Here is a 14,393-nt window from a genome sequence, read left to right as displayed (position 1 = left end):
CCAGTCCGCCACCCATTTAGAGTCCGGTATGCCGTGAGATGCTTTTTTGACTATGGAACCTGTGGATGTCTCTACCTTGGATGGGTATGGAGCCGCTGTGCAGGCACTGGCTTCTGAGGGTGTATTCAGGCCTACAGACTTGCAATTTAAACCAATGCCATCTTCTTCATCCAGGCCTAAAACTCACACCACACCTAGAAAACCGATGTCCAAACCGCATGCTCAGGCCCATATGCCTAAAAAAACAAATGCTTAGAATGGCTGAAGACCTTATTACCTTAATTAGGGGAAGCCAGCCTTCCCCCTCTAAGAGACCTAGAACTGATTTTCCTTCTGATTCTTCTGATCAGGAATCTGAAATTTCTGTTTCTTCTGATTACCAGGATTTGCCCTTATCTCCCTATGAGGCTTCTGATGCAGAGGATTTCATTCCCTCTGCTTCCCCTCCAGAAGATTTTTCTTTGGTGAAACCTTGCACACACTTAGGGGAGCATTTCCGCTGGGAAGGCCAGGATTACTCTGACTCCAAAAAGAGGCTTAGGGAATTCTTACTCCTTCCTCAACACAAGCCTTTAGCTATCCTTCATGTTCTGGACATTGTAGATGATGCTTTTTTGGAATCTAGCTTTTCCCCAGACACTTTACCTCCAGCTCCCAGAAAACCTGACCGGTATTACAGAGTACCTGACTCTCACAAGTTCCTCTTTAAGAATCCTACTGCGGATCCAGAGACCATTTCCCGAGGACCAAAAGGCATTAAGGCTACTGCTGCCAAAAATCCTACCCCTTCTGATAGAGATTCTAGAGCCTTGGACAGATGGGGTAAGAAGGTATACACTTCTACTACTTTGGCCATTAGGGCTTTAAATCACCAGTTTCATATGTTAAAGTACCAGCAACATATTATGGGACTACTTAAACAGAAAATTATATTGATTCCTGACTGTGCTGAACACAAAGAATTACAGGATTTAATGCATTCTGCAGAACAAGTTGGTAAATATACTTTGCAATGTTGTTTTGACTCTTTAGTAGCATCTTGCAAGGCTGCTGTCACTGGGTCTATACTTAGAAGGTATGCTTGGCTTAAGGAGCAAAACTTGCCAGATCATGTTAAAGCTAAATTACTGGATGCTCCCTTAAACCAAGACCGCCTCTTTGGCAACAAAGCAGAAGAAGTCCTCAAAAAGATGGAGGAAAAAGCTAAATCTATGCAAACTGTTAAAGATTTCCTGCAAGTACAACTTCCCAGATTTAGTAGGCACTGGACTTCAAAGAATTGGTCCTTTCCAGTCTCTTCCAGGCCTTCTCAGTCCAAACCCAGGAACAGCAGACCACCTAGGTTACAGTCTCAGGCTACGTACAGGCCTAAGCAGTGGGGGGCTCCCTCTTCCAAAGCAGGGAGTAGTAAGCAACCCCCCTACAGAAAAATGGCATAATGACTTCCCTTAACCCTTCCAAGCTCTGCTCAACTGCTTGCCCCCTTAGAAGGAAAGCTCGCCCTGCATGCAAAAAACTGGGAACTCATTACCCAGGACAAATGGGTTTTGAATATAGTTTCCCAAGGATACAGATTCCACTTCCACACCCTACCAACCCCAAACAGTTGGCCAGACCTACCCCCAAATTAGTGGGTGGAGGCCCAACAGCAGGTTCTCACTCTTTTAAGTATCTTCTAAGTATCAGGGCTATTCAGCCTGTCCCAGCAGAACAAAGGGGACAAGGATTTTATTCAAGAATTTTCCTGGTACCCTGAAAAGACAGCTTCTGGCATCCATTCCTGGACCTCTCGACTGTAAACACCTTTTTGGTAATCCCAAAATTCAAAACGATAACACTTTAACAGCTGCTTCCTATGCTAGGCAAAGATGCCTGGTTGGCAAACTTAGACTTAAAGGAAGCTTACCTGCACATTCCAATAAGAGAATCTTGCAGGAAATACCTACGCTTCAGGGCAGGCTCCATGCACTATCAGTTCTCTGCACTTCCCTTTGGCCTATCTACTGCACCCAGGGTATTCACAAAGTGTCTAGCTCCAGCCATTGCATTTTGCAGGCAGAGAAATATTCAAATATACCCATATTTGGACGATTGTCTGGTTCAGGCAGAAAGCCAGGACTTGCTATTAAAACATCTGGCATTCGTAAAGAAACTTCTAACCTCACTGGGGTACACCATAAACGAAAAGAAATCTCACCTAGTACCCTGCCAACAGATTGCATTCCTGGGAGCAAGCTTGAACACAACTTCCCAGATGTCTTTCCTCACTCCATGGAAACAAGTTTATTTGACAACCTATTTCAAACTACTGACCACAAAGACCCAGCTATCTGCAAGGAAAATTCTGCAAGCCCTGGGGTTCATGGCCTCTTGCATTCTACTAATTCCATATGCAAGACTGCATATGAGGAAACTACAATGGTATCTAAAAAGCCTATGGTGTCAACATTCTCAGGACCTGGAATCCATGAGTCCTATAATTCCTTGTATAAAGACAGAGTTCCTTTGGTGGGCAGAAGCCTGCTACCACAACAAGGGGCTCCCTTTCACTCTACCTCCTGCCACCCAAACCCTAACAACAGATGCATCAAACTATGCATGGGGGGTTCACTTGGAAGGGCAGTGCATTCAGGGCAAATGGAACCCCAGAAAGATGCACCTGCATATCAACCAAAAAGAAATGTTAGCTGTGCAGAATTCCCTGACAGTCTTCAAAGACCACATTCTTCCAGGACAATTATTGGTAAAGACAGACAACACCACAGTTATGTGGTACATAAACAAGCAGGGAGGAACCCACTCGTACCCTCTCTGCAGACTAGCCATGACTCTGTGGAACACAGCCTTGAGCTACCAAGTGCACCTACAAGCTCCTGCCAGGCAAGTTAAATTCACTGGAAAACAACCTAAGCAGAAATCTCATGGACCCACACGAATGGACACTGGAACCAAAAATATTCAACCTCTTGAGGAACAAATGGGGGACTCCAGAGATAGACCCGTTTGCCTCCCATCAGAACTACCAATTGGACAAATTCTGCACAAGGACTTCCCACATTCAAGCTTGGAAAGTGGATGCCCTGTCCTTTACCTGGGAAAGCCTCTCAGTTTATGCCTTTCCCCCTCTGCCTCTCCTCTTGAAGGTTCTGCAAAAGGTCAAACAGGACAAGCCAAGGACAATACTGATTGCACCGGACTGGCCACGCCAGCACTGGTACCCCCTCTTGCGCAGTATGACACTGCTGGAACCATGGCACCTGTCTCAGACCCCTTCCCTGCTAACCCAGCAGGCAGGCCAGATTCTGCACCCTCAGCTTCAAACCCTAAACCTTGCAGCCTGGCTAATTCCTTGAGCTCTCCAATAACATCCCTCAGTAAGCAGGTGCTAGATGTCATTCTGGAGGCAAGGAGGCCTAATACTAGAAAATCCTATGCAAAAAAGTGTAAAAGATACTGTTCCTGGAGCCAGACTCAGGGGATGGGCACAACGCTTCCCAGCTTACCTCATATTCTTCAGTACTTAACAGAAATGCTCCACAAGGGCCTATCCTTCTCATCAATTAAAATTCATGCCTCTGCCATTTCAGCACATTATAATACTGAGCCACCCCTCTTCTCTCACCCCCTGCTAAAGCAATTCCTTAGAGGGGCCAAAAATTTAAGACCCCCCAGGAGAGCCCCTACTCCAGCCTGGGACCTTAACTTTGTATTGGAAAAGCTCACTCTCCTCCCTTCGAGCCAGCTGCAACTGCAGAGTTGAAATTCCTTTCTTGGAAAACAGCCTTCCTTCGAGCCATCACTTCAGCAAGAAGAGTGTCTGAATTACAGGCCATCATGGCAGTGGGAACCCTTCATTGTCTTCCATGTGGACAGGGTTTCCCTCAGGACCAATCCTTCCTATATGCTCAAGGTGGTGTCTAGTGTGGCCGTAAGTCAGTCCATTCATTTGCTTACTTTTTCCCTAATCCACAAAACAAATAAGAACGAATACTGCACTCTTTGGACGTGCACAGACAACTTAGATTTTATTTGGACAGGACTAAGCCTCTCAGAAAATCTGAACAGCTGCTAGTTGGCTTTGCTGCAGGGGCAGAGGGGAAGGCCATTTCAAAGCAAACCATTTCTAAATGGATAACCCATTGCATTAATTTCTGCTACAAGCACCATGGAAAACCTACCCCACAGGGGATAAGATCACATTCCACCAGGGTTACATCTACTTCTACAGCCTTTCTCAGAAGAGTCCCTACCAGGGACATCCTAGAAGCTGCTACCTGAAGCTCCGTACATATCTTTACCAAGCATTACCACATGCCTATTTTTTCTAAATCCAGAGCTGATTTTGCCACTGCAGTCTTGCAGGGCTTAATAGCTGGCCCTAATGCTCTCTAACTTCCTCCTCCCTTCCTTAGCTTTGGGAGTCAACCCAAATGTGACGACTGCAACAGTGAAACACGAAGAACATGGTATAGTTGTGTACACTTACCATAAATGTAGATGTTCGTGTGTATTCACTGTTGCAGTCCTGGTTACCCTCCCTCCAGCCCCCTAACTTCTCTTGGCTCTACCTTTCCTCTTGTTCGGTGTATTTAACTTTTCTGGTGTATTTGCGTTTTGATGGAGGTGTACCATAACATATAATTGCTTCCCATTGTGGGGGCACCTGACATCTGGGGCAAGAAAAACTGATGTAATGGTGTCAGCTGCATGTTTTATACCCCTGATGACCTGACATCATGGAAGAAGAGACAGTATCCGACGCAAGAATACAAGACTCTGGTATTGTATTCAGGCCGGTTGAGGGCAACCTGCAGGCACATAACCCAAATGTGATGAATGCAACAGTGAATACACTCAAACATCTACATTTATGGTAAGTGTACACAACTGTACTTTTCTTCCAGACTAGTCTTTTATGAGTTATATTAGATGTTCTAATAAAAACAGTTTGGATTTCCTTTTTACACACACATTTAGCTAGAGTTATAAATTCAATAAATGAGAGGTCTTGTTTATTCTTCCAAATCCCTCTTACTCTGAGGTGTAGCAATCTCTTACAGTTAATGAGTGTGTGGGGGTGTATGTATCTGTGTGTGTGTGTGTGTGTGTGTGTGTGTGTGTGTGTGTGTGTGTATATATATATATATATATATATATATATATATATATATATATATATAGTTTCACTTCATAATCTCAAAATACTGAAATATTGAATTTCAGTATTTCGAGACCATGAAGTCGAATCTTCTAAATACGGAAACTTCATAACCGCGAATCCGGAAATGTTGAAGTTGCGGTTATGGTGTTCCAGTACGGGACGTGGGATGTACTGTGTGCCTGATGTGCAGTGTGGTGTGTGGATTTGGATGGAGATTGAGGTAAGTGAATATTTTTTGTGGGTTTGGGTAGGTATTGGAGTGTATGTGAGTGTGTTTGGAAGTTTTAGTTGTGGGTTAGGGTAAGTAGGTGAATGTATGAGTGTTTAAGTGTTGAAAGTGGTGGTGTTTGTATATATGTGATATGTGTGTGCGAGGGGACTATAGAGTGTGGGGTGGTGAGTTTACTGTCTTTTTCTGTTTGGTGCAACCTCAGAGTTAGTATATATAAGTAGCAGGGGGTGTAGGGCACAGCCCCCCACATAGGGAGTGCAGGGAGGCTTGCCCCCTGTTTATTTGTAGGGTAGATTTGTTTATTTGTGTTTTTGTGTTTGTGTGTGTTTTGTTTGTTTGTTCTAGTGTCAGAAGGATTGTGTATGTGTTGTGTGGTATATGGTGTGTTTACGTTAGCAATTTTCACTTTTGCGCTTTTGGAATTTCGGTATTTAGAAAGTTTGGCTTTATAGTCTTGCGATACTGAAGTTCGATATTTCAGTATTTCAAGATTATAAAGTGGAACTATATATATATATATATATATATATATATATATATATATATATAGATATATATATATACACACACACACACACACACACACACACACACACACAGAAAGAGAGAGATGGATGTATACATACATACTTTGTATACAGGTATAGATACAGGTAGATATACATGTGTGCATGAGTGTATTGCCAGCCAGGATACAGTTCAATGTTGCTTTTAATGAAGGTTCTCTGTCAGTATAAAACTTGTTGAGCACACTGTTATTTGACTGTTGCAACTGTCGAATGAAAGAAGATAGATTGTGGCAGGTACACACAGCTTTTATTGCTAATGCAGAAACTTTCAGATATACCGAAAGTTTTGACATTGGTGTAGAAGGGTTTTTATGAGTGTTTGCAGGTTAGAGTTAGTATAAGGGCTATGTAAGGGGATATATTTAGTTTTATGTGTGTCTGTTTGTGGGTTAAGGTCAGAGTAAGGGCTACGTTGGGAGATAAAGTTAGTGTTGCATGTGTGTTGTTGCATGCAGTGTGTGTCTTGAGTTATTTTGTGTAGTTGTAGTGTTACTTAAATGTTTTTTCGTAAGGTAGAGAGTAGAGCTAAGGTTAGGGGTATGGGCATGATTAGGGTTAGCATATATTACTGAGTTGGCACAGGTGATGAAAAGCCTTACACACACACACACACACACACACACACACACACAGACACACACACACACACACACACACACACACACACACACACACACACACACACACACACACACACACACACACACAGACAGACAGACACAGACACACACACAGACACAGACACACACACACACACACACACACACACACAGACACAGACAGACACACACACACACACACACACACACACACACACACACACACACACACACACACACACACACACACAGACAGACACAGACACACACACACACACACACACACACACACACACACACACACACACACACACCCTTACTCTGACCCTAACTCACAAACACTCACTTTACTAATGTATATTAAGTTGAACCCTAACCATAATCCTGCCCCAGGCCTAATCGTACACTTTCCGTAACATTACCAATACTCAGACAATTTTGTTCTGCATATTGTGGTAGGATTTTTCTTATGACATCACAATGTGTGTGTGCATGTGTTTATGTCTGTGCATACATGGTGGTAGGGTTTTTCTTTTGACCTCGCTTATAATGTGTTTGTAGCAGAGCTGCAGGGGCACCATCCCTAATGTCAGGAGTGCAAGGGGGGTTGAAGTTATTCCTACAAAAATGCTGAGATTGTATATTTTTTATTTTGCTTTGTATTATTGAAATAACACACTTTACTGTTTGCTCTTTGCAATGCTGAGCAGCTGTGTAGTGTCATTTTGTCTTGCAGCTGGGGCACTTGGTATATACCACTGGTCATCCAGACCAACTCTTTTCATTTTAAGTTAAAAGCTGTGCTTCTATGTTTATAATTGCCGTCAACCCACCCCCTTATACCTGACCATGTAACTCACTTATACCTGTATGTTTTTCTGTTTTACACATGTGTGGCCTTCTTGGTTGCCTACAGTTGGGAGCTAGATTATTCACCACATATCTTTATGCAAGTGGCATTTTCATGCAAATACTATGGATGCTGCAGGCCTAATGAGATGATAGTACAACTAACTTTCTTCCTGATGCCAGGTCCACTGAGTTTTCAAAAATTAAATCCTTGTGTCATTGTGAACTGAGAATAAAGCAGCACTTCTTGCATCTTGCTGCCTTGCAAATAAAAAATGACATTCAGTCCTCATCTGACTGTTTTGTTTTTTTTTTCTGTTAATGTTTCTGTTATCTTAGTCGTATGATCTAAATGCAAAGTTCTTGGATTCTGACTATGAAATGAGTAACCTGCATTCAGAAACAGACTTTGCCGCTAATCAGGATAGAATTTTATTTATTTGTTTGTTTATTTAGTAATTTATAAAGTTTGTTAGCCACGCTAGTTGACTAATACTAGTGGACCAATTTCAGACACTGCCTGGAAGACGGTCAAAAAAATCTGCAAATAAAATACAAAAATGAAGTGTTAGACAAACAACAGTGGTATGGAATGGCAACACGTATGTTGATAAAGTAAACAAAGAATGACTCATGAGGAGCTGTAAATTGCACTATGAAATAACTTTTATGTAGAGTTGAAGCAGGTAAACAACATGAACAAGAATATACTATATTTAAAGACATTGCCCCATGAATTCTTCCAATTACTACAGTTAATGATACAGTTAGAATGTTGTTAAACAATTAATACTGTAATTATTTAATAATCACAGTGCTGGCATAGTATACAACAAGTAAAATACACATTTAATCACTGTACTATGAAGTGTACCAAGGAGAAAAATAAAACTAGAGTAGAGATATTGTTTTACATCTAATATTGTGAATATTTATTTAGTGGCAGTATGTTTAAAGCATGAGCAAATGTGTAGATACATGTGTCTGTTTTTTCTTCTTAGAGGGGGAGAACCCAACATGCATTTGTCTTGTAATGGAAGATCGGGATCATTAATGTATGCTGGGGGATAATCCAGGAAGTAGAATAGCCTAAAAATATGACAGTTAGGCCTTCTGCACCTCGTCTGTTTAACTGTGTACAGCGAACAGCCAAAGAGTATGTATCACAGAACCCAGGAAGTCAGGATCGATGAGGCCACCTTCACCAGCAGGGTACCTCAGAGCTCTGTGCTAGGACCTCTCTTGTTTAGCATCTACTTCTCAGAGGTAAAGGCTAATGTCAAGGAGTTTGGCTGACCAAGTTCGTAGATGAATGCAAATTGGAAGCTTTCATAGATTACCACCACAACACAAGTATCTGTAACACAGACAAATGACTGGTGCCAAAGTTACAGATTTATACTCATTGCCAAGAAAGGCATCACATTGCCTTATGGGAAAACAATCACCCAGGCGAATTACTCCATCGTTTAGGCACCCCTAAGATTTGACTCAGTAGTCAGGGATCTGGGAACATATGTAGACAGTAATTTGGCCTTTGAGCAACATGTGGCGAGGTAGTAAGAAAATCCTTCTATGTCACTCAACTTATCAGTAAGGACATGGCATCCAGGTCAAAGGAAGTCATAGTACCACTTTATTTGGCCTTTATCAGAACCATCATTGAGTATAATGCCTCCTTCAGCATGTACCTGACCAGACATATGCAACAGTTGGAACACCCACAAAGGTTTATTACCAGGAGAATCCAGAGTATAAACATATGTCCTGTATGGATCACCATAAAGCCCTATCTCTATACTCAGTCTTCTACAGGTTACTGAGAGGCAATCTCTGCTTGGCATACTAGGCATTCTCCAGTCCAGCTCTGATGGACCTATTTTACATCCACAAAATGAACAGCATCAGAACCACTAGATCCAAGAATTTAAATTTAGCTTATGGCATAAATACGACATGTTGGTGAGAGATAAATGTCTTAGAGGGATCCCCATCCTGTAGAATTAGTTCCCCATCTATATGAAGCAGAGTCCATCCCTAGCCTTATTTGAGAGCAGCCTTGACCAGTGGATGGGAAATAAGAAGTTCACCCTGGGTCTGGTCCCCATGTCTCTGATAGACAGAGGCAGACAGTAATGTTCAAACTAACGTATACACCCTGACATAACCTCTAGACACTTGGTAACATACTAAACATAATAAAACCCATGATATATAGGGACAAAATTGGATCAGGTTAATCAGCTAGGCCTTCTAAAGGCCCTGGTGGTCATTAGCCTAGTATATAGCTATGAACCTGTGAATTCCTGAACTGAATACCCATGACAGTGGTAGTGGTCTGTCCTGTAGGAGGTTACTGTGTACCATGGCCTACCAAAATGTAATTAGCCGTGTGCTGAATACCCATGGCATTAGTAATATTGCTCTATCATATGGAAGGTTCCTGCCTCCCTCATTGATGTGTCACATGAAATTGTAAGGACCATAAATGAGATCTAAGAAAGAGAGGGAATGTCAGTGTGAAAATGTAGAATATATACTAAATCCAAAGGTGTGGTGTTTTATGGTACTCCCCCTAGTGAAATGTTCAGCAATATCAGAGGTAGTATATAGAAGTTATAGGAGTGTGGGACACAGAACCCCTCCCCACCATACACACACGCATCGAGTTGCAACATTCACCTTATTTATTTAGAATTCACAGCTTATTTTCTGATGTCATGGGACTTTTGGTTATGCCTCCCTTATTTTTGATAAAGAGGCTCCCCACTCCAAAATTACTACCCTTAGGGATGGGAACCACTTTTACAATATTCAAGGATTCCCAAACTCTTGGATCTGGGAATGTTTACAGCCTCATAGACTGACTGGGCAAATCCATGAAGAAGGACATAAGGCATGAGGAAGGAAACTAAAACGGCTTAGTATATGTTACAAAGTGTCAAAATACATAAACTTATTTTTGAAGTACCGTGTTGCGGTTCTTAATGTGGTGTAGTATTAAAATCTTTGATGCCTCATTCTTTTTTTATTGAAGTCTATGTTGCCACATCCATTCATCCATCCAAAACCCCATTTTCCTATTTTTGCACATGGGGTCAGGGTGTCACTTCAACAGTGACAATCCTGTAGAACCAAGGTGTACATCACTGGGTGGCTAGCCCTGCCAAGGTAGTTCATCCACACCACACACTCACACACAGACACACACCTATGGCCAATTTAGAGTGTCCAATCAACTTACTACATGTCTTTGGAATGCGGAAGGAAAATGGACCACCCAGAGGAAACCCAAACAAACAAAGAGAGGACATGCAGACTCCACATAGAAGGCACCCCAGCAAAGAATTGAACTGGGGAACCTCTTGCTGTGAGGTGACAACGCTATCCACTGCACCATTGTGCCACCTTCCATATTGCCACATATCTTTAATTCTTTTGCCCTGTACCTTATGCTAAAATACTGGATATTTAAAATTCTGTAAGGATACCATAGATTTGTAAGTCTGTAGGCTCTTCAAAAATTGTTATATTTTTTCTACTAGAATATATCATTCAACACGAATCATGTTATGCATTTTTCTTTGGTATAGCTACTATTTTGCAGTGTAATGCAGCCAGCCTGGTGTCTAACTTAAGGTCTTCTTTAGGGAATTATATTTTTATTTATGTGTTTATTTATTTACTCACTTTCTTCTTTATTTTTAATTTGAAGATTGTTTCCAATTTTCAACATTAAAGAATCATCATTGTTCCCTTGTTTCATATTTTTGACAGGTGTTGAATACTTTTCTCCTCTTTATGTTCTAGTTTTATTGTTGCATTGTATGTTTTGCTGAATTGTGTTGCATTAATGTAGTTTATGATTTTCTATAACAAAATTCTGATTGTATGCATAGTGATGATATGCATTCTTTGTTTATATCTGTTTTTCTAATTGTTCGTGTTGCTCTAAATCATTTCCAGTTAAAACTTAAACCTGACTCCATTTTTATAGGTCCTTCGGAATATGGTACACTGCGCAGATCTGAGTGGCCCTACAAAGCCCCTGGAACTCTACCGACAGTGGACAGACAGGATTATGGAAGAGTTTTTCAGACAGGGTGACAAAGAACGTGAGAGAGGAATGGAAATTAGTCCAATGTGTGATAAACACACAGCCTCCGTGGAAAAATCACAGGTAAATTGAAAACTGGATCCAAGGGCAATGTATTTTGTGTTGGACATTACTGACAAAGACAACTGACTCTAAGCTGCATTGCTGTAATTCTGATTTTAAAATGCGCATCTTTTTGTCACTGTAAATGTAGAGTGTTCATTACATATTACAATGTACTTGATTAAGGTGAGACACTTTGGTCTCATTTTACATTGGGGCATGTTTCAAGCCATTCTTATATCAAAGCAAATTAAACTAGTGAGTTTTTCAGTAATCTGCTTGGGGCCACCCAGTACTTTTGGTGATGACAGCAGGACTTCAGCTTAGATCTTCCTCCTAAACCAAATCACCTATTTGTTAGACAGCATGCCTACTTGAGACTAAAAAAGCCGTTACCATTTGCAGTTAAGAATGCTGGACCATATTATACCTTCAGCAAAAATGAGAAACGTTATGCCAGCATCATTATTACACCTTACAACTGTTTCACCTGACATTTAATTGGTTTGGTGTCTTGTCCAAGATCATACAACAGTAGTAGGGATTAAGTAATATTAATAGAATGTCATGTTTAGTTATTGAATTAGAATTTAACAGTCATATACACATTCTTTAACTTGCATTTACTGTAGTACGATTTATAAATGCACCCCACCTCCCTTAAGAAGTAGGTTAGGGTTAATGTGAGTGCCGGCCCCTATTACAAATGGTATTACAGAAAAGCATATATTGTTGATTGGGGATCTGCTTACACAGAGAATGATCAAGTACATATGCGTACAGTATTTACATTGTCCACATGCACACGGTTATGACCATCCACTTGCCTACCACACTATATGACTTCATCCTCCTTTCCTTTCCACCACTGAATCTGTTGTATGCCCCTAACCTGACTGCTTATGTTCTGTTTTACCGTCTTCCCCAAATGGGTTTTATTTGTTTTGCTGCAGCAGTATATCGTCATAAAATAACTGTCAGCCATTCTTCTTTTCATATCTTTAAAGGTAAGGCTAAGGTCAGGGTAAATGAAGGTACCCACAATGACTCAACAAACATTACTATTTTACAAATCAAAGTACCCTTTGTGCTTCTTTATGTTGCATTCGTTTTAGAATTTATTTCAATTTTATGTAGCGCACATAACTGCCAATTGCTTTACTCTGTTTAGCATTTTAAAACTATGCTTTTCAGACACATACTGTTTGCCTTGTACTTTATCAGTGAATATTTTTAAAAGTCTAGCTTTATTTTATTTGTTAACCGGGTAAGCCCACAAAAATATTTCTTGTCAAGGCTAGCCGGAAAGTACTGTCTGGTTAAGTGACTCAATCAGAGTTGCGCAGTATGCCAAGATTAAATAAAAATATTTAACAGATTTAATAATATTAAATTTAACAGTAGTAGTATTAATGCATAATATAATTATAAACATATGTAGCATAAATGTAATAAATATTTAATAGTTTTAAGCATCATATTTAATAGTTTTATTATATTAAATATGTTCATCTTTGTGTAAGAATGTTTGCTCTATACTATTTTTTCAGTATTACTTAAGCTATTGTGTTGTCTTTCTCCTCAGGCTTCTCCTGTAAATGGATTTTCATTCAGTGGCAATATTTCTTTTTTTCAAAAACATTTTTATTAAATTTTGTTAATAAACATGGGCATAAAATATTAAAAATAAACTATATAAAACATAATAACTATTTACACTGTATACAAACATCCATGATAAACATTTGTTTTATCCAAGAAAGGTAATCAATATTTATCTAGCAATCTCTCCAATTTTTGGTAAGCTAGTCTTTTGTTTGTTACATTTGATGATCTCTGATAAATAGTTTGCATTTCTTTTTTACATACAGATTTTGCTATTGAAATAAACTCAGTAAACATAAGGTCTTGCTTATTTTTCCAGTTCATTGTAATTATTTTTCGAGCAATAGCTAGAATTAACCAAAGAACAGGTAACTGATGTCTAGAAATTACACTTGGGGTAGGGACATTGAATAATATCAAAGAGCTAGTAATCTGACAGTTATCAGAACACAGGGCTTTTGCGAAATGTCTAAAATCACTCCAGTATTGTGTGAGAGTTTTGCATTCGATGAACATATGAACCCAGTTGGCTTCAAAAATATCACCACACCTCCAGCATTTGCTTTCATTACTCTTAATAAGGTCAATTCTGTGTGGAGTGTAAAAGCTTCTATGAATAAATCTCCAGGTATATAGTCTCCAATATAAAGATAATAAAGTGTTTTTAATTGAATTTAATAACTGTTTCTTATTATCGTTAGATAAAGGTTTACCGTTAATCTTTATGGAGTAATTCCAAAAAGCTTGGTCAAAAGTAATCAAGTCTTCTCGTACGATTTTATATACAGGTGATATGCTTAATTTATGTTCAATGTTCATCGAACTACACCATATGAACAGTTGTATCAGTCTTGGTATAATATCAGTTTCCAGATTTATTGACTCTCTATTTTCAACAAACTGTCTTAAAGATTGACTACAGAGCCAATTATCTTGACAGACAGTATATCTGGCTAAGAGAAAGTTAATTGGTTGGATGTTCTTATTGTCTATAAACTGGTGCCAAAACTTTAGATTATTCTCTTTAAGATTCCGCATCTTATTGATATTGAAGGTATCTAGGCAATCTGGTGTATAAGCTATGGGGAATGTAATGAAAAAGGTGTTCTTTAGACTATAATTGTTGTCAATTATATTTTTGAAAATATAAAATATTTGGTTTATACCATGTGAGAAGTGGCTAAATTTCTTATTATATAAGCAATATTCACGGAGTATC

At 39.7% G+C, this 14,393-nt stretch overlaps 1 protein-coding gene across 4 annotated transcripts in view; it reads left to right on the top strand.

Moving 5' to 3' along the window:
- The window catches only part of PDE4A (phosphodiesterase 4A), a 1,515,730-nt gene that overhangs the window by 1,485,730 nt on the left and 15,607 nt on the right, over positions 1 to 14,393 (top strand). For all 4 annotated transcript variants that reach the window (XM_044084565.1, XM_044084567.1, XM_044084568.1 and 1 more), the window contains one exon: positions 11,408 to 11,590. In XM_044084565.1, coding sequence (XP_043940500.1) covers positions 11,408 to 11,590 — 183 coding nt within the window. The remainder of the gene's footprint in view (positions 1 to 11,407; positions 11,591 to 14,393) is intronic.

Source organism: Protopterus annectens, chromosome 9.part0 (genome assembly GCF_019279795.1).
Source record: "Protopterus annectens isolate FY-2018-M chromosome 9.part0, PAN1.0, whole genome shotgun sequence".
Lineage (NCBI taxonomy): Eukaryota > Metazoa > Chordata > Ceratodontiformes > Protopteridae > Protopterus > Protopterus annectens.
The sequence above is the reverse complement of the archived record's forward strand: the minus strand, read 5'-3'. Positions and strand labels throughout refer to the sequence as shown.